General features: G+C 34.0%; 1 protein-coding gene across 4 annotated transcripts in view; it reads right to left on the bottom strand.

Annotated features, from left to right (window-relative positions):
• The window catches only part of GLS (glutaminase), an 86179-nt gene that overhangs the window by 13606 nt on the left and 51044 nt on the right, over positions 1–21529 (bottom strand). For 2 of the 4 annotated variants that reach the window (XM_002812679.6, XM_054546107.2), the window contains 2 exons: positions 21242–21373; positions 20180–20272 (listed from right to left, as the gene is read on the bottom strand). In XM_002812679.6, coding sequence (XP_002812725.1) covers positions 20180–20272; positions 21242–21373 — 225 coding nt within the window. Of the gene's footprint in view, positions 1–16512; positions 19156–20179; positions 20273–21241; positions 21374–21529 lie in introns of those variants that run through there. The other 2 variants (XM_009237922.4, XM_009237921.3) reach the window with 2 other exon arrangements.

Raw genomic sequence — 21529 nt, 5'->3', positions numbered from 1 at the left:
TATAAACCACTGTTTCAGGTGTCCTTAATGTCTTTCTTTTTTTATGGGGTCAACTCTGAATTCTCAATTCCCTTTTTGCTCTTGGGCCACAGAATACTGACTGGCTATTACAGATTATTCTCCATATTTCCACCTGGTCTCTCATTACTGCTTGACAATTTTTTTTTTCTTGTTGGTTCCCGCCATACTTTCTTCAGGCCTTTAATACCAGTGGAGACCCCTAAAAAGACAGAAGATCCTAACTGCAACTTTGCTAAAAAGATAAAAAACTGTTTTCATCGCTCAAAGTAAAAAGCTTCCTCATTTTTGAAACTACTTTTTATTCCTTCAAACACTTACCCTCCAGATGCCCTGTTCTTGTTCCCTCACTGATCCCGTTTGTTTCTAGCATCTTTAACTTTTCCTCTTTCATTGGTTCCCTCAGTTTACCTTAAAACAGACACAATTTCATCCTATTTTTAAAAACCAACACTTGACCCTATTGTTCTCCCTTCAGCGCATATTTCCTGAAAGTATATTTTTAATTCCCTGAAAATTACCTTCACACTCATTGTTACCTCTAAACAGTGCTCTCCAAAGATCCAGCAGCTTCCTAAGCCCCGACTCCTTCGGATCTCCCCAGCACCCTCCACCCTCTCACGACTTGCCTTCCATGCTGCTGCATCATGCTGATCTTCCTCCTGTTGGCTGCTTTGCAGATTCATTACCTGCTTTCCACTGCCGAATAATACTCCCAAGGCAGTCCAATCTTCTTGTTTTTCAATATAATGTCCCTCAAAGGATTCATCTATTTCTCTGGGCAGACTGACTTCCCCATCTTTAATCTAAATCTTTGCTCCTAAGCTCCAGTCCTACAGCTCCACTTGATAGTCATTTCAAACTCAAAAACAGCAAGTCCTGCCGGCTTCCCACCCTGGCTCCAGTTCATAGCCACCTGCCTACTTGACATTGCTTCCAGGACTTTTAATGGGCATCTCAGACTTATACCCAAAATGGAATTTGCTTTGCCCTGTCTTCTGCCACTCACAGTCAGCTCCTCTTCTAGTCTCCCCAGTTTGAGGATGACACTACAATTCATCCACTTGCTCAGGCCACAAACTCAGGAGTCATCCAGTGCTGCTGCATTCACTTATACAGGTTGAGTCCTTCGCAAGGATGCCTGGCCACAGGGCCAACACGGGTTACCAGCCCACACTCTTCCCACCAAGGTGTCCTAGCACCCAGGTACATGTGCTGGGAGGAAGGGAGCTTCTTTACCCAGTGGTGCTGAGAAGAAGTGCTTCTGCTTCTGGCCAGAGACAGAATTAGCTTTTCCTAATTCAGACAAATTCACCATACAGACCATGGGGGGTATTCCTTGATTCTATTCTTTCTCTCACAGCCCACATCTAGCTCCATCAATAAATCCTCTTTGCTTTACCTGCAAAATATGTTTGGAATCCTATCACTTCTCACCACCTCTATCACTATTGCCTTAGGCCTCATCCGAGCCACCACCTTATCACCTCTGCTGCCATAGGGATCTTTTAAAAACATCAAGGAACTCCCGTGCCTTTCCATCATATCTAAAGTAAAATCAAACTCTTTACCACGGCTTTCAGGACCCTAAAGGCTCTATTCCTGGTTACATTGCACATATCATTCCTCCCACTCTTCCCTTTCCAGCTCTACTCCAGCCAGAACGTCTTGCTGGTCTCAGGCACTCAAGGCCTACAACCGGCTGCCAGAGATGCTCTTTCCCCAGGCAGTCAGGAGGCTCCCTCTCTCCCTCCCTTTGGGTAGGTCTCCACTCAAATGTTCTCTCAAGACTCTAAAATACTCCCCTCTTTTCATCACTCCTTATCCCTTACCTTGCTTTTCCCCTTCATATATATATATTGTATTGTTAACTATATACTTTTTAACTATATTTGTTATATATAATTATATATAACTATATATAAAGTATATACATTTTTATACATACTTTTTTGTCTCTCTCATTAAATGTAGGCTCCATGTGGGCAGAGACCACTTGTCTTTCTGTTCCCCACTGTAAACTCAGTGTCTATCACACATAATAGGTGCTCATTAAATATCTATTGACTAAGTGAATATTCTCCCTCAAGGCATCAAATATTCAATTTTGGGTATTAAATTGTAAAATTAATTCCTCTATCGGCCCCCAACCCTGCATTTTTTTTTTTTTAGACAAGGTCTCACTCTGTCGCCCAGGCTGGAGTGCAGTGGCAGGATCTCGGCTCAAAGGCTCATTTGAACCTTCGCCTCTCGGGTTCAAATGATTCTCCCACCTCAGCCTCTGGAGTAGCTGGGATTACAGGTATGTGCCACCACTAATCTAATTTTTGTAGTTTTTGGTAGAGACGGGGTTTCACTAGGTTGGCCAGGCTGGTCCCAAACTCCTGACCTCAAGCGATCTGCCTGCCTCAGCCTCCCAAAGTGTAGGGATTACAGGTGTGAGCCCCTGTGCCCAGCCCATCTCCCTTAACTTTTACATCTTTGAATATCATTACAAAATTTATTCAATCGTTAACTGGTGCCTCTGCTTCTGGTCCTTCTTCCACCCTCCAAAACCTCTCCACATACTTCTAATCATATTCTCAAAACATTGCTCTAATCACTAAAGGTTTCTAAGCAGGGGAGTATCAAGAAACCCAAAATCATTCCTGATAACATTTAAGTTCTTCAGCCTTGTATTCAAGGTTCTTCAGTCCAGCTAACTTGATTTTTCTTCTCAACCTCAATAGAGCAAAATTGGTCTTACTGCCCTTGTTTTTGTCTTGGTGTCTATGCTCTTCTCTTTAAGAACACCCAGATTCCTAATCAAATCCTTCCCTTCCCTCAAAGACTAGCCCGAAAGTCCCTTCCTTGCTGCCAGTCTTCCCCAGGCCATCCCAGCCCAGCATTCATTATCTATGTAGCTTATTGCCAGCTGCCCACACAGTGCCCTGTGACAGCATGTGCCAGGGAGAGTCAATTAGATACCTCCACTCCCACCACAACCCTGGATCTACCTCCTGCTTCCTCCCATAGTGCATACTATTCTCCTGAAATCATTTTTCCCCACCCATTTCTCACTGATGTTATTCTTACCCATTCCTGTGAACTCTGCTCCAATCTCTTAAATCAAAAGTAATCTCCGTCTACCTTTGCGCACTATGGCACTATAACACGTGACCACATGGAGCATTTGTGTGTCTTACTTCCCCCACCACTAAGAAAAATCCAAATTCCCCTGTATATACACCATTAATATATTAATTACCCATAGTTCTTATTTTTAAAACTATGTTGGTACTTCTAAGCAATAAAGCCTCATCTGTTTCAGTGACTGGATATAAGAACTACACATTCTCCTTTAAAATTTTGAATTTAGACCATGCTCGTTTGAAGAGATTTTATTATACTATGTGTGTAGCACTTAGTCACTTAATTATTCAACATCTCAAACGTTCTAAAAGTCCATTTCTTATTAATAAGGCCCAAAATAGAAGACTTTAGAATATACTTGGTTTATTCAGAGTATATTGTTATTCACAAGCATGAGAAAAAAAATTAGGAAACTTTAATGTACAAAGGCTTTGTAACTAATCAGAAGGGAAAAACACTAGCTCACCTTAACAAAATTATTAAAGACTAACATGGAAGTCTGGTATTCTTCCCATGAAAACAAAAGGCTAGCTGTGGAGCTGAATTTAGTCCAAACCAGAAGATAGGTGCTTGAACACAAAGTGAGTGTAATTCTCTCCAAAACAGAAAAGCACTAGGAGGCAGCCCATGCACAGGCACTATTTAAAAGCAAAACCACAAATGCCTCTTCTTTCTAGCATCAACAGCCCCCTATACTTTTAAGTTTACATAAATTATGAAATGAGCTGTGGGTAGAATGCCACGAAAGAAAATGAAACTAGTCTAACACTTTTGAGACAACAGATGGAGTATTTCATTTAGGGACAGTCTGCTTCCCGGTCTGTTAAAGAGCGCCACGAGTATTTCCAACTAAGCTGACACACCCTCTGGAATGCCTATCATAGCAAACAAACTGAAGGAGAGGGGCACTCTAGAAGATCAGTCATCCACCACCACACCAATACTTGCCAAGGATGTAGGTGTGCTAACCACTGATCGAAGCTCATTCCCCTATTTCCCCACTGGATACTTGAGTTACATTGATTTTAAAATACCTGTCAAGGAGGCCAAAGTCCAGAAAATAATGGGTTAACAGTAAATGCCAGAGGCATGGAAGCTCTGTTTTGATAAATAATTCTTTACTATAAAGAAACAGACTATACACAGCCGCAATAATAGCTATTAAATTAAGGGCTCTGATGTTTAATGTATGCCTCCCCATGGCAAAGAGACACTGCACCTGGGCAGAGAGCCATTAAAATTTATAAATTAAATGTTAACAGTTTCCCCTTCATCTTGTAGATTTTCCAGCACTACTGCATTTTTCTTATCAAGTCTCTTTATCAGAATCTGCCCGAACCAGACAATCTTATCTTAGTTTATTTGTACAAAGTCATGACAACAGTGGGACAAAAAACGTTACAGTTCACATGAGTTCACTTAACACTGGCATGCTTGGCATAGCAAATCTCACTTTTTTCCAAAACAGCTAGAAGCAGGTGGGGGAGTGTATCAGTTTTACACATCTAAAACATGGCATTCCTAAGTCTTTAATCCTATCATTATCCTACTCAGTTTGAGCTTGTTTAAAGGTTGAGTTGTGTGACTTCTGTAAATGCCCTAATAATTCTGTACTTATGAGTAAGTAGCAATTATTAGAATTATATACTCACATTACTCTGTATTTATATAGTGGACGACCCTAAAACATTCAACATTTTGAACAGTTATAGTTGTTTTTAAAAATCCCTGACAGGCTGGTTATAAAATATGTTGATCGATATATTTTATTTATTACTACCACTGAGATTAAGGACACTGGCTCAAGGTCACACAGCATATGAATTAGTGATGGAGCTTGAGTAGAACTCAGGTATCTGGAATCCCAATTCTGTACAACTAGACCATGATGATGTGAGTCCTTAATAGATCTCAGATTGTTATCCAAAGCACAGACGGAAACCAACGGATTAAATATCAATTTAGCTCTAATCCATAAAAGTTCTTTACTAAATATTGGAAGGAAGCCTAGATGGGACCAAAGCGGGAGGGGAGAAAAGGAAGAAAGGGAGAAGATGGAGGGAGGGAGAGACGGAGGAAAAATTGGTTCACTGGTTTTACACTTTACTTCAACTATTTAATTTCTAACTCTATTACCAACTGCCAAACCAAAATTTCCTCTGTTTTTCATCTTTAGTTTCTGTCTTCATATAAACATGAATTCAGCCTGTTTGGGACTGCTATAATGAAAAAAAAAAAGCAGGTAACTGAAAAAACATCCTTCTGTTTCTACCACCTCTAGCTTGAGATAAGCTGCTCTCATTTCCAGCTCACTACAGTATCTGTTGTCATGGAATAGATACTTTTCTTCATCTGTTAAATAAACCATCATGACTCCAGATCCAATTTTGTTTTAAAGGCTTCACTCCAACTTGGCTAATTATAGTCTTTAAATGAAAATAAGCTTTCAGCCTGCTTTTATATTTTCTTAAGGTCAAATGGAAGCATACCACCTATTATACTGTGGCTAAAGAAAAATTTTAAGTTGCCATCATATGTAAATTAATCACCTTGCCCAAGGGTAAAAATAAACCTGTGTAATGTGTATGTGATCAAAGATATTTCCTCTTTCCTTTACTACTGAGCTTATTTAATATTTGTAAGGATGTGTAAAAAAAATTACAGTACTTTTATAATTAAGACAGTCTGAGTATGAGGCCACATATTCCTAAGCTTTCCAAAGATTTACTGAGACACAGTATAGACAAAACTAATCCAAACTGATATGATTCAGAGGGTTGGGGAAAAAATCCTTTATAGGAATAGCAATTCAATAAATTCATGCCCGTATTTCCAAACTTACACAAATGCAGGAGGTTCTCATATAGTAATTTCAATAGAGAGGAATAAATCAAATAGTAAATTTTACTATAAAGGAAAGAAGCTCTGTTTTACAGAAATTTCACTTTAAAAATGCAACCTCAAAATGGTAGCTCCAAGAACTGCATTCTGTTCTCGACTTTGCTAAGTAATAAACGCCCTTAAAAGCATACAATTTTCAATTTTTTTTTCTTTTTTTTTTTTTTTTTTTGAGACAGGCTCTCGCTCTGTTGCCTAGACTGGAGTGCCGTGGTGCAATCATGGCTCACTGCAGCCTTGACCTGCCAAGCTCAACTGATCCTCCCAACTCAGCCTCCCGAATAGCTGGGACCACAAGCATGTGCCACCAAACCCGGCTGATTTCTTTGTTATTTTTTTGTAGAGACGGGGTCTCACTATGTTGCCCAGGCTGGTCTCGAACTACTGGGCTCAAGCAATCCTCCTGACACCCTCACAAAGTACTGGGATTACATGTGTGAGCCACCATGTCTAGCCTCAAAATTTTTCAATGACTAGTTTAATCTGAAATAATTTCACTAATTTGTAAACTAAAAAGTCATAATCATGTCAAAAAATCTAACAACCTATGAAGACAAAAAATTAAAGATTATATATTACTTACAACAAAATAGTTAATATGAAGCACCTACTCTTTCGACTCAGCTAAGTGCTCCAAATATTATTTCTGTTATTGAAGGATATGAAACATTTAAATAACTTCAGCAAGGTATCAGAGCTGGTAAGTGGAAGAACGAGGGCTCAAATCCAGTCTGGAAGATGCCAGGGCCAGTGCTTGCAACTACTAACTATCTACTGGACCACGCGATTTCCTAACAAAACCTGGGACTTCCTCAATAATACAATACCAAGACAGAAATATGTTGTGATAGGAAATCAGAAAATAGCAACAAAGAAACAATTTATAGAAAAATCAGAGATATTAATTTTATATTGAGGTGCTACCCAAAGGTGTTTTTTAAATGAAGGGAAAATAAAAGAACAAAAGAAATAATTCAATTTGATATATCAATATCACAAACAACAAATAGAAAACATTAAGATATTACCTTTATTCTTGCATTTAAATCTTTAAAAATGAAATGTGAGTTGGGTGAATGTGAATAAAAGCAAATATGACTGTTACGCCACTGGCAGCAAATAAATAACTTTTCTCAGTGGCATATTATTCCAGTAACACCAATGAATGGTCTAAAAAGATACCGATGAGGTCATAAGCATCCCTCTTTATATATCCAATTATAAAAGTAGCTAACAATATATCTTTGTGTGGTCTGAACAACAGCACTCCTAATCAATAAGCCAGAAAGCAGAATAGAAGAAAAATAGCAACGAGCAAGGACAAAGACAGCTACTCCTCCAAAGAACAAAACTGCAGACCTTAAGCATATTTGTATTGCACTGACAACTATCAAAGTTTCTCATTCACTATCTTTCTGGTCTTCTCCCACTATTATACAAACAAGTATTTGTAAAAGTTCATGAACGTTAGTGAATATTACATTAGTGTGTTAAGATAGAGGACAAGGTTCCACATTTCTGGAATGATAAAGTGCTACATTTAAAAAACAAGTACATAAAACCCAAAAGTCAAAGAACCTAAAAGCGAATTTAAGACAGGAAGAGAAGAAATTCATCACCAAATACACATATTAAAGAAAAAAAATCCAGGCCATTGGAATCAAACTATTCTTACAAAGACACCATTTTGTGTAAATTAAAAATAAATACAAACAAGGTCCCTGAAAATAGATGGGGTTCTCTTCCTGCTGTGAAACAACACAGTTATAGCATTCATACAGGAAGAATTATGGTTTCAATTCAGAGTTTAAGGTCCTATTTCTCTTAGCATGCCTCAAATCCTGCTACTGTAACAAAGCCAGGCACATGGACTTGAGTTTCCTATAGTTATTCCAACCCACAATACTAACACAATCTTTACTAATTGCTTTAATGTTAGAAAAGAAATCCCTCATTTTCACTGGTCTCCAGAGAGCCTTACTTAACTCCCTATATTCTTCAATGTTTATTTCACATTTCTATTGTGAAACATTCAACATGTGTGCTTTATGGAGCATACTCGCAGACGAGGTGTAATAACAGTATGTTTCTCTAATGCTGTAACTTTTCAAAGCACTTTCATAGCCACTTTATTATTCAAATTACATAGCAGGCTCCTCCAACATATAATACAGAAAATTGCTGGAGAAAAGCATATTTTTAAGATACGAAAAAATAAAGCAATTATTCTATCTTAAAAAAATTTAGAAAGGATATCATGTAAATATAAAACCCTCATCTTACTAAATTATCTATGCTTTCATACAGTTCAATGCTCCAAACTCCTTAAAATACTCTTTCCTTGACTCCTGATATTGCACTATGCTGGATTTTCCCTTCTCTGGCCACCTTTCCCTAGTGGAAGCCTCTCCTACTCTATCTTACCTTTATAATGATGGTTTCTTAGGGTTCTGTCTTTGATACACTTTCCTTATCACTTTATACTATCACCTTAAGCAATCTCACACACCACCCCAGCTTCAAATACTACTCTTCATACTGACCACTCACAAAATTATAGCTCCAACTTACACTGCTCTCCTAAGTTTTGGGCCTAAATCTGACTGCTTACTTAACATCACTACTTAGATATCTCACGAATACCTCAAACATTAGCTAGCTTCTACACACTGATAGTTGTCTATCCATTATCCACTACCCACCCCTTCCATACTAACAGAACCTCTATTTGTTAAATGTCCGATTAAAAACACTTTCCCAAATTCCCTTGCAGTTAGTCTGGTCAATGAGCGTCAGGTGTTTGCAGTAAAGCTTCTTTCTTTAGATTTAGGTATCACTCTTTTCTTTTTTTCTCCCACTTTGGCTATACAGGTGAGGCTAAAGATGAAACAGCCACCTTGCAACTCTAAGTTGATAGGCATGATTTCTAAGATCAACACACTAAGGCTTGTGTAACAGAAGTTTACCTTACTAATGGCACTAGCCCTGGTTGGTTTCCCTGATAGTCCCTGAGACTTTTTGTTATATTAGAAAAATAACCCCCATATGTTTAAAGCACTGTCAATCAACCTCCTGATATCCACAATCAAACAGATCCTTGTTACAATAGCCAAAATTAAATTAATTTCTTCCGATACTCCCAAGGTTTGCTTTTCCAGTGTTCTCCATCTTAGTTAATGCAGCAGCTTTGGCCCTGTTGCTCATACTAAAAACCTGGTAGTCAACTTGATATCGCATTCTTTTTCACCCACCAAAAACTATCACCAACTACTGCCAATCCTATTTCTTAAACACATCTCTTATTTACCTACTTCTCTCACCTCTAGTCCAAGCCACCAACACATCTCGAGTCCAAAACTTCAACTTTCTCTCTCTTTAATCCATTCTCCACAGAGCAGTATTTAAAAACCAAATCATTCTCTCCCCTTTTTTAAAGTATTCAAAGTTTCGGCCGGGTGCGGTGGCTCACGCCTGTAATCCCAGCATTTTGGGACACTGAGGCGGGCGGATCACAAGGTCAGGAGATCGAGACCATCCTGGCTAACATGGTGAAACCCCCGTCTCTACTAAAAAATACAAAAAATTAGCCATGCTTGGAGGCAGGCCCCTGTAATCCCAGCTACTCGGGAGGCTGAGGCAGGAGAATGGCGTGAACCCAGGAGGCGGAGCTTGCAGTGAGCCAAAATCACTCCACTGCACTCCAGCCTGGGAGACAGAGCAAGACTCCGTCTCAAAAAAAAAAAAAAAGTCTTCAAAGTTTCACACTGAACTCTGAATGAAGTCCAAAATTCTTAATATGGTATATAAGACCTTTCAGAAATGTCTCCCAAACTGTGTCCTGAGGACAACCTACAGCAGAAGCACCTGGGGTGCACATTAAACATTTAGATTTTTGAATCAAACTGTAGGACTGGGCCCCAAGAAGCTAGCTGTATTTTAAAATTGAGACACTCTAACAATTCTGATGTACATCAAAATATAAGAAGGCCCACTCTACATAATATGGTCCCATCTCTAAGAGTTATCCATGGCCAGTCTCCATCCACCTCACCTCACTCTTCTTTCAGCGCATTTACCTTCTTTCCCCTTCTCAAATGTGCTAATAAACTCCTTCCTGTTCTGGGGCCTTCAAGTCAGACTAGCCTGTTAACGCTATTCCATATTTCCTCTGACTTCTTCAAAACTTACACACTGTATTACCTTCCAGTGAAAACCAACCGTATTTAACCACCCAGACAAAACAAGGTCTTCTTATTGTACCCTCTCCTAGCATTTTTTTACTTTTCTATCATTTATTATCATTATATTTGCTGAAATATTTTTTAAAGAAATGAAACATTAAAGATACAGTTAACCATGCTCTCTGCATCCATTCCATTCCCTCCTGGCAGTAAGCTTTATCTAAAGATTGGTGTTCATGTTCTTACAGTTTTATTAGTAACTACTTTGCATATTTGTGTCTCATAAAGTCTATTATAGATGTACAAAAACAGCATCATATGGCATATACCATTTTGTAACTCACTTATTTTGTAACATTTAAAATGAATTAGATCTACATGCATCAGTATTAACAAATCACTTATTACCATTTTAATTATTTTTAGTATTTATTCAGTATCTGTAGCCCTGTTTAATTGCAAATACAAGTTGGATCATACTTGTCTCATTAACCGCTCACTGCATATCCTAAACACTTCAAAGTTTCTGGCACATATTAGGCAAGAAATAAACATTAGTTGAATAAGAACCTATCAGTGAATAATAAAGCACAGGAATAATGCTAAGGTTAATTTATATAGATCTGAACTGCTCAATCAAATTTAATTAGCAAATTTCTTGAACTAATTCTGTTTGTGTGCTGTTTGAACAAAAACTAGTGAAATGCTGAGGGGGATGGTAATCTTTTTTAGTTCTTACTTGGTAGAAAAAAAGACCAAAAGAAAATTAAATTTTAAAGGTTATACATTTTCATTTATATAGAGGGATCTAATCTTGGATATTGGTTGGGTACCAGAAATGAAGAGAAGAAAAACAACACGAGGAGAACAAAATTCCTATTTAGAAGGCATTAAAAAAAAAAAAAAGTTTGCTAACTAAGTAAAACAGGGATTGAAAATATTGAAATGGAAACCAGGAAGACAGAAGAATCCTGGACTTCAGCCACTTTCTTACAGTCACACAGGTGGGAAAGCAACTTCATAAAAGCAATGAGTTATCTGACCGCAAATTTACACTTATTACAAAAGCAATTCTAGAAGAGAAGGAGAGCAACTTAAAGTGGGTATGTTTACAATAAAACTGCTAACTGGCCAGAATAAGGGCATTCAGATACGTGGAAGTTATTTTTTTGGTTATCCTTTAACAGCAGAATTGTTTCTTCATAGTCCAGTAAAAAGAGACATTAAGGCAGAAATATTTTATTGGTATGATTAAAAAGGATAAATAGTATTAGTCACCATGGAATGTCACTTGTACTGTAATTTCATCAGATGTCAATGAAGTTTCATTGTGCATTAGATGCAACATCTATTCATCTCAATTCAAATATTCATCTCAAACAGTATTATTTAGTTCATTCTTTATTTACATTATAAATCTTGTGCATAGACCTGGATCAATGATGCATATACTTCAAGGATCTAAGTAAAATAATAAATAAAGAATAAGCTATATTACACTGAAGAAGAGAAATTTGGACTTTTACATTTCATGTGTGGTTTTCTTTCTAACTTTTTAAAGAAAATTAAACTACAATGGCAAATGTCAACATCAAAAGATTTGGAAGTGAACATATATAAAGATGTGGAACTGAAAACTCATTTCCTGAGTAACTTTGATATAATTTTTTAAATTACCTCATTTTGGCCCAAAATAAATTATGATATGAAAGAATAAAAAATAGAATATTTGAAATTTAGATAATATATTCTGAGTTTTTCAACTAAAATCTTTAATTTGGAATGACTGTAAGAAAGAACAAAACAATAGAACTTGGGTGGAATTCAATTAATAATTTATACCATGATTTTAGATATCAATCTCATTTAACAGAAGCAAGTCAAGCCTTAAGGATTAAGCTTTAAGCTGTCCTCTCAAAAGAATCGTTGTAAATTGCCCCTTTGTGATGATTTGTGAAAGGCACATGTAAAATAATAAAAATTTATAATTCTAATCTAGATCTAAAAAGTTCAGCATGAGACTGATTATCATAATTGAAATTTGAATTTTACAGTAAAATGGTTCAAATGTGAGTAGTTACATTTGTGTAACTGATACTAATATTTCATCATTTTTATTTTGGAATGCTTAATATAAAAGCAAGCAGACTTTATATTGAATGAGTTTATACTGAAACTTGTGGGGAGAAGAGCTACTCAGGCAGTTTAAATTTTCAGAATTAAGAAACCAATACTATAATATTTTGAGAGCAACAATATTTCAGTTTTAACATTTTGTAAGTCAACAAAGCCTTTCAAAAGTTAACATATTTCAAGAACTCAATATACATAGTCCTTCATAAATATTAAAACTCCAGAACTATGAAATGGAGATTGATATTGAAGACAATATGTACTACAGACAGAAGTAAATAAACAGACAAATTAGGAACCTTGGGGGCCACTCACAGATCCAAATGTCTAAAATAAACAAGGGAAGTAGCTAGATATTTTGCATGTTTTCGAAGAGCTAACATGCAAAGAAAACAAATTTTTCTTAAGAAACCATTTATTTAGAACTTGAATAGTCTTTATTTATTAAAAATCTTTTTACTTATATATTTAATTTAACCTCAAAGGAATTTATTTTAAAAAGCCAGTGATGTAACATTTATTTTTAGAGTTACATTTCTGCTACAGTTTTCTTTCAAAGATTGCAGGGTAATGTTTTATTTTTAGAACTACTGTGTAACTTTAACATTTACTTCTAACTTTACTAATTTTTAACAACTGGGACATAAGACTGCTTACTAGAAAAATACAATTAGTTTTAATAAATGCTGATGGTACCATCTGCCAAATAACTTATAGTCACATTAACTACCGCCAATTCTGCTTCTCTCATTAAAACTAAATCACAAACAGAAAGTCCATCCTAACAAAACACAAAACAGACCAACTCCCTCAAAAGAGAAAAAAATCTAAATATGCTAATAGAAAAAGCAAAGTGCCAGGAAACGTGGAAAAGGGGGCTGAGTGGGGTGAGAGTCTGTACCAGATAACATTTAAGATTACCTTCAAATTCAAATCTGTGATTCTAAAAAATATATAAGATTATGGTAAATAAAAGTACATCAAAATTCTAGAAAGGTTGGACTATGTTTTAAAAACAAAAGAAAGCCTTCGGCTGTTTACAGAATATAAATTTAATTATACCTCAGGATTCCAAATATAATTGCTGGGCAGAAGAGATTTTCATTACATAAACATAAATCACCAGAAATGTAATATGAAAACAGGAATTTAAAAACTATTTTGGGTAAGAATTTTTTCTTTCAAAAGCTAAGCCTTCCAAATAGATAATTTTAATTATCTGTGGTTTTAAGGACTGAAAGTGTTTCAGCAAGGTAAATACCTAATGAAAAAATACCATTATTTTTAATCATACTATGTACAGAAAAATCATATCCTCAGATATTGAAATATGGCTTAAAAATAAATACAATAAATTATTCTTTGCCATTGAGATGTGGTATATTTTTCTTAAAAAAAATTCCATAATTAGTAAATGAAAGTTAGAGTTAAAAGTATAGTAAAAATGTTACCAGATTAACCGACAGAAGCAGTTGGCACCAGCTCACCTGTTTCTAACACTTGCCTTTTGAGGGCAAGATTATAACTTTTGTTTTAAAGCAATACATGATGGTTTTCAATAATAAGTATTCTGTAATTTATTGTTGAATGAAATTTACAAAAAAAAAAAAAAACCCACAGATTCTGCCAAAAAAGCAATGCAATCCAAGCGCTAATTAGTATCCTATTAGTTTTGGTTAAGGGTTAATGGATCAGGAAGCCATTATAAAGTTTTTTATGAAAACAGGTTTTCTATACATGGCATATTTAAAAAATCTCTATTAGCTACAACTTACAAAAATTACTAAAGTAGATCTACAACCTACAAAATAGAAATGGCAAACAAAGTCAACTTAAATTCTCTTCCTCTCCTATGTTCATAAAATAGAAATAGAAAACATTTTAAGACCATAGTAACAGAATCACTTTGTTAAATAAGCATTTATAATCAGTCTACTTAACATACTATTTTAAAAGTAAGTACCTTTTCTATTACTATTTAAAAAGTTAAGAACTCTAAGAAACATCACATTTTGCCCGCTCTGTTTCATGTTGGATAAATATTGCCTCAGATCCTCTTAGAGTAGTTTTCTAAATTTCTCAAAGTCACGTGCATTTTATGGTATTCAGATTAATAAACTACTAGCTGGAGGCTGGGGTGTAAAATAAAAGAACTTCCCCCAACCCAGTTAAATTCCTTCCATTTCTAAGCAATGTAAGAAACAAAGGTTTTTAACTTTGTTACAATTTGAAATAAAAGAAAAATAGTTGAACTTGGATATACTTGAGTGTATGTTTATGTATAATTTTGCCCTTGAACTACATGACAGAGAAAAGACCGAGTAAGGTAAAGTCCATTCTCAATAAGTCTAAGTGAAAATCTGAGCATAAGGCCATCATGCATGGTAACAAATTTCCATTTATGCTACATCTCCAACATCTGGTTTTGGTTTTATTACACAATGCAAATATAACATTAAATATAAAATGGTAGAGAAGGAATTGAGAAGAAATCACACGTTAAGTATACTGATCATATACCTTTAAAAAATGCTTTCTAGCATTTTCAAGGCCATGTAGGAGAAAAACCAAAATTTTTACATATGAATAGTAAAACAGATTCTTAAAACTAAAAATTGTACCACAGTGACTAAATAAAACTGTTCCGTAAACTGCTCAATATGCGAAGTGCATTACTTCTTTTAAGTCAAAAACAATTTAAAAAATACAATCGTTCCTTATAATAAATTTTGGAAAGTGCTTTAAAGTCAAATTCCACATGAAATCTAATATTCTTGGTTTCACTTTTCCGGAGTTCCCCCAATATTGTTAGTTACTCTCTTACCCTGGCAGTCCTGGTAGTGAATGGGAGTGGTGACAGAAACCACAAATCTTTAAAGTCAAATTGAAGAAGTAAAGTATGTTATACTTTACCAATTCTAGGGCAGCAAAAATTTTAGGGGTTCTTTTGTGGCAAAGCTTGGAACAGGAATAGATCAATGAATAATTTATACATAATATACAATGTGAAAAGAACTGCTCATCATTTTCAGAATATGAATGGGTAGATTAAGGTACGTAGATAAGGAAATGATACATATGTATGCACAAACGTACATACATATGCACAAACATATGCAACCCACACATTATATATAAATTATCAGGATATAAGCTGACATATCAGTATATTTCAGCAGTTCTTTCCACATAAATATATGCCTATTAAATATACACTGTCAGATCAAGATCACCAGGTATTTTAAGTCTCCTCTCTCTTTGATTCAAATGAATTTTTTAAAAAAATCTTTAAAAGCAAGTAATCATAAACTGTTACATATATTGAATATATCATTATACTGGAACTCCTGATTAACTAATTCTAAAAGAACTTCATTTAAAAATCCCACAGATTAATACAAATCATGTAAACAACAATATTTCCCCTTTCAAATAGTTTTAAAACTTCTACAATATATTCAGGAATCTCCAGAATATGAATGGCAGATTTAATTAAACATAAAAATGTAAAGTACTATATTTGACCTACAATACATGGAGCCTCCATAATTTGTACTATAATTTGGATCATACTGTGGAAATATACAAAATTCCTTCTGAAAATGTAATCCCCTCAGAAACCAGTTAAGGTGAATTTCTGTATCACTGTCTTCTGTTTAATATAAATTCTACTGAGATTAACAGTTTTATTCTAAAGCAATATGATGATACTCTTCATTTGGTTTAGCAATGTTTTTCCTATTATTTAGGCAACAACAGATAAAATGAGAGTTACATAGTGAATAACAACAGTATTCCTCCTCAGAAAGCAGAAATAACCTACAAATAGGGTTGCACTTTTTTTTAAGGTACCAAATGGAAAAACAACCAAAAAAATTGAGAGAAAAGTTTTTATTCAAATACTTCTAGTACAACCAATACGAAAAGTCCTCCTCCCAAAAAAACCACTAATGCTATATTGCATTTTAGAAAACCAAATAAAGCCCTTTTGAGTATTTCTAGTTTACTTTGAGGCAGCTTCAGAATAGCAAACACTTTAACAGTATCTTCATAAAGAATAATTTTTTCTAAGTTAAAATCCCAACTGTATTTGTACTTAAAATGTTGAAGGTGCTTTTATAAAAAAAAAAAAAAAAAAAAAACAATAAAATCAGCTTAAAATAAATTTATTGTACAATACAAAATGTAGGCATACTGGAAAATAAAGGTACATTATTAAATATACAAAGCAAATGAAACAAAGCTAAACACAAATGTTTTCATCCAAACACTAAGATAAAATGCACAACATTTATGCTAAAAACAAAGTACTTCAAGAACAATATGCATTTCAAATGAAATGTTAATGATGCCAAAAAATAAAAAGAAAGAAAAAAGAAAATCAAATATGCTACATTGTAAATGCTTGAATATCAAGAATCAATAATGGCATAAAACAAACCCAATACTGGGTACTATCAAGAACTTTGTTTAAAAAGGTGTTAAGAATACTGAAAGAATCAAAATATGTCCTTAAAACTGGCAAAGTTTTTTCTTTTTTAAGTTTGAGGGCCTATTCGCAGTATCTTATCTCTTCTTCCATTTATACTTTTCTATAAAAATTTCTGGATGCTCATTATTAACATTTTCTAAACACAGTAGCTTAGATAACAGTACTTCATTTTTAAGTATGCATTTAAAGCATTAGCAACACAAAAATAGTAAGTGACACAAATTAACAACCTAATTTTGAAATCTATACGGCTATGTATACGATATGAAAACTAAATCTTCATTTTATAAAGTAAAACCAACTTCTGAATGAAATGGTAAAATGTAACAATTTAGATCATAGGGGAAATCACAATGCCTTTTTTCCAATTAAGGCACTCGGTTGCCCAAACTACAAATGGCCCTGGTGCAACTAACATAAATATGCAACACAAATATGCAGTAAGGCCTTGAGAAGCATCCAGTTAGGATATGCATCTGAACATTCAAAGAACATTCAAGTAAGCATAAAATCCTTGGGAAAATCCTCTACAACTTAAAATATAATTATTTAAATTATATAAATTTAATACTTAAGTTAGCCCGAAAGGCTTTTGGCCAGCACCTCTAGGAGGGAATTTCTTTTCTTAATATCATAGTTCCCAAATTTAAGACATTATGATCAAGATTTTCTATCTTTATTTGCACTAGTATCTAAAATACTCAGTGAAATCTTTTTTGCTACACTATATTTACTTTTACAGACTTCCCATTACCACATACATACACCATCATGCTAAGAAACCACCAAGTTTTTCTTCTAATCCCCCACTAAAATTAACAGGTTTCAACAAACTTGAAACTGTAGGGGAACTATGGGGAAAACCAGAGAAGTATATGGAAGAAGGAAGAAGTGTGAATAGGTCCTACAGAATTTTACAATCACTTTGCCAAGACAACTTTAAATACTATGAATAATTACTTGAAATCAGGTTGTGTAGAAACTATAGTTCTCTTAAAAACAAGTTTTGATTCTCAATATTGCATTTTTATACCAAATAAAAGGATTTAGATCTAACGTATTTTAGTAGCATACTTACTACCTGCAGACTAAATTCATTTCTCAAGTACTCTAAAAAAGTTCAAATAGAACAAACTTTATGAGATGCTATAACTTATCACAAAAGAAATATTAGCATTTATAAAATTATTAGGATAATAAAATTTAAAAGCTAAAAACCAAAATTTGCCATTCATATTTAAATATAACATAGAAAAAGTTATGTGGATAATATGAAAATAAAATTGTTTAGGTGAACAATTCACTTGAAGACACTCACTGTTTCTCCTTCTGAGTAACTAACCATTATACTTTTTCTCAATGAAACGTCATTATCTCACATCTGAAATTCTTTGGCTGGAATGTTTTAGTAACATCAGACACTCCTGTATATAACAATTCTGACAGAACAGAGGAGTTGCAAAATAAAAAAAGTAGGAGTCATATTTTAAAGCATTTGATAAATTTTTAAATAAATTTTTTAAAATGTAAAGCCAATCTATCACCAAAAATGGCATAAATGTAAACACAAGCTAATTTTATAATCCACTGCTATTTTAAATAAAATAATTTGGGGTTCATTATTTTGCCTTTTTAGTTTTGTATTTAGCATAGAAGTACCTTCTATTGCCACTACAGACATCACGTTAGTTTTAAAAATGGAAAAGACAAAACAAAATGCAACAAAACTTATGAGTTTAAATTTGTGAATTTTAGAACTAAGAATTACAATTTTCTGTTACTATTGTAAAATGGGATTATCTGACCACATAGTTAACATTTTAATTACATCAAAAAAAATTTAAATTTTTCCTTTTTGTATTTTTAAAAATAAAGCAAATTTATGTACTTGTAAATACTTTTTAAAGACCAACAAATGCACTTCTTAATCTACTGCCTTTATACAAAGATTAAAAGGAAAAAAAAGCTTTATGGCTCCAGCACCCAAGATTGAGAACAAAAAATACCTCAAATAAATATTTATAACTTGCAAAAAAAAGCTAAAGATGTTTGAAAGATTAAATGAAGAAACATTCTGAAACTAGAACCCATTTCTTTAGCTTTTCTCTCCCAGACTTTCCATTCTATATACTACAGTTGTAGAGATGTCCTCATTTGACTCAGGTGACACTTTTTTCCATACTGTCTCTTTTAAAGCAAGTTCTTGTTGGAGACTTTCATAGTCCAATGGTCCAAAGGAATGCTAGTTGTTCAAGCAACATACATAATTTATTAGTGCACTTGAGTGAAGAAAGGTCCAAGCTATAAAATGGTATTTTTCAATGAACATTATTAAAATCTGTTAACATTTTAAACCACCACCTCTGACATTTTGCTTCATGTTACTCAGGTCGACTCCCATGCAAGTTTCTATTCTGCTGGTTTTGCATAATTCTTACATAGTAACAGAAATTAATTTGATAAAAACTAACAATAATTTAGTTTAGCACTACAGAAAATGTACTTAGTATGTATTAAAAATATTTTCTACTTAGAAGTTCTTCATATTATCTTGAGGTCTAATTAGGTAATTTTACTACAAATGTTTTCAATATGGTACGCAAAGAAACTGAATCAAAATTCTCAACACAAGCCCCCTGGTACAGTGAAAAACCATATAGACCAAAAAAGTTAAGTCCTGACTCTTAATACTACTTCTAAAAAAAGGAATATATGTGTACAATAGTATGAAGCCAAATAAACTGGAAACAAACAAATAGGACCGTAAGATTATTAGGAATATTGCAATAAACACAGTGGAAAAAAATATTTCATCTACAGTGACTTATAAAACTTTTAAGGCTTCATACGGTCTCTCACTAATATGATAACCCTTTTCCATTTACATATCCATCTACACAGTATGCAAGAAGTTAAAATAAACTTCAATTTAGGACGAACAAATATGAAAACAATGCTTTCTTTATAGCATGCAGCACGTTCCAATTTTTTTTTTTTTTTTTTTTTAACAGAATCAATTCTAAAAATCTTGCTTAAAATAGCAGAAAATGGGAGGGGAAAACCCTGACACTAGGCTAACTAGTTTCAATTTAAATAACAAAACAGCAATATTTAAATATCTGTATCTATTAACCATCTATTAAGCAATATTTAAGTATTTAATACTGGTGATCCCGGATTTAAATGTCAACAATTAGTTTACACTCATTTATGATTAGCAAAGACCCGAGGCCACTAACAAACTAAGATTTTATTTATACAGGCAAATTCACTTTTTCTCTTCTTAAAAATTTTATATACTTATCTAAATAAGAATTTTGCTTACCCTTTGATCACCACCTTCTCTTCGAGGATCAAGTTTTTTTGCAAAGTGTCTCAAATTATCATAGTTATGGAAATTACACAGAGAAACAAGATCCTGTAAACAGTTATACAGAGCAGGTATAAGAAACTGGCTATTCATTGGTTATGTATATCCACATTTTAACAAACTCTGCTTATATTGTCCAGCTTAGAAATCATCACTACATGCTAATAAAGTAGTATAATGCATCAAGAAGAGAATTAAAATCAGAGTAAGATATGGATACAAGTTTTAAGAACACTGCTTACTAACATGATCCTAGGGCTCAGCCAATCAAATAATCTTTCACCTTCTACAAAATAGGGTTTATAACCAGCCCCATGAAAGAATTCTTCTATCAAATAAGTGTAAAGCCACATTAAATAAGTACTCTGGTTACAATCTACTATATTTTATATGCAATCCAATGTCATACTCTAGTTTTTGTAAAATATAAAAGGCTGGAAAATAAAACAATTTTAATTGAGTATGGTACTTAATATGAACTCAAGCAAGTAATAAATGTAACTAAAACTAGAAGCTCAAACATTAGCAGGAACTGGGTAACAACAAAATACAGAACTATCAAGAGCAGTAACAGTTTAAAAATTGTTTAATCTTTTTTTAATTTTCAGTGCTTATTTCCTCAAAAAAATGTTTAAAGGTAGTCAATGGATAAAGATATTTAACCATGCAGATTAAAGATATAATAAACCAAAATAATTCTTAAGATATACTGGCTTTTAAATTACTTCTCCAAGTTTAGTATCTTTTGTTGAGCTTTTGAAAATTGATACTAATTATAACCATGAAAATTAAAATATTAGCATCTAACAAATATAATCTGTGGGAATAATTAAATGGGAGCTGTCTGACAGAGACAACTTGAAGCTCCTCTGGGAGTATTTCCACGGCTCCCTAGTAACTGGCACACTATAGGCGGAGGGCCAAGAGTTAATGAACTATAGAAAATGGGTTAAAAAAAAAAATCACTGGATGGCTCAACTTATAACATCATTATTTTCATTAAGAAAATATGCTTACGTGACAAAAGTGAATTCCCTTAACACTGTTGCCCATCTTATCCAGAGGAGGAGACCAGCACATCATACCCATAACATTGGGGACAACTAAAAGAATGCCCCCAGCAACTCCAGATTTTGCAGGAAGACCAACCTAGAAATAATTCAGTAAAAGAGTATTCAGGTAAACATTTTAAAATAAGAAATGTTATGTTCAACAACAGGGAAACTGGGTCTGGGTACCATGGCTCACTCCTGTAATCTCAGCACTTTGGGAGGCCAAGGCTAGCAGATCACTTGAGCCCAGGAG

Source organism: Pongo abelii, chromosome 11 (assembly GCF_028885655.2).
Source record: "Pongo abelii isolate AG06213 chromosome 11, NHGRI_mPonAbe1-v2.0_pri, whole genome shotgun sequence".
NCBI classification, from domain to species: Eukaryota; Metazoa; Chordata; class Mammalia; order Primates; family Hominidae; genus Pongo; species Pongo abelii.
The sequence above is the reverse complement of the archived record's forward strand: the minus strand, read 5'-3'. Positions and strand labels throughout refer to the sequence as shown.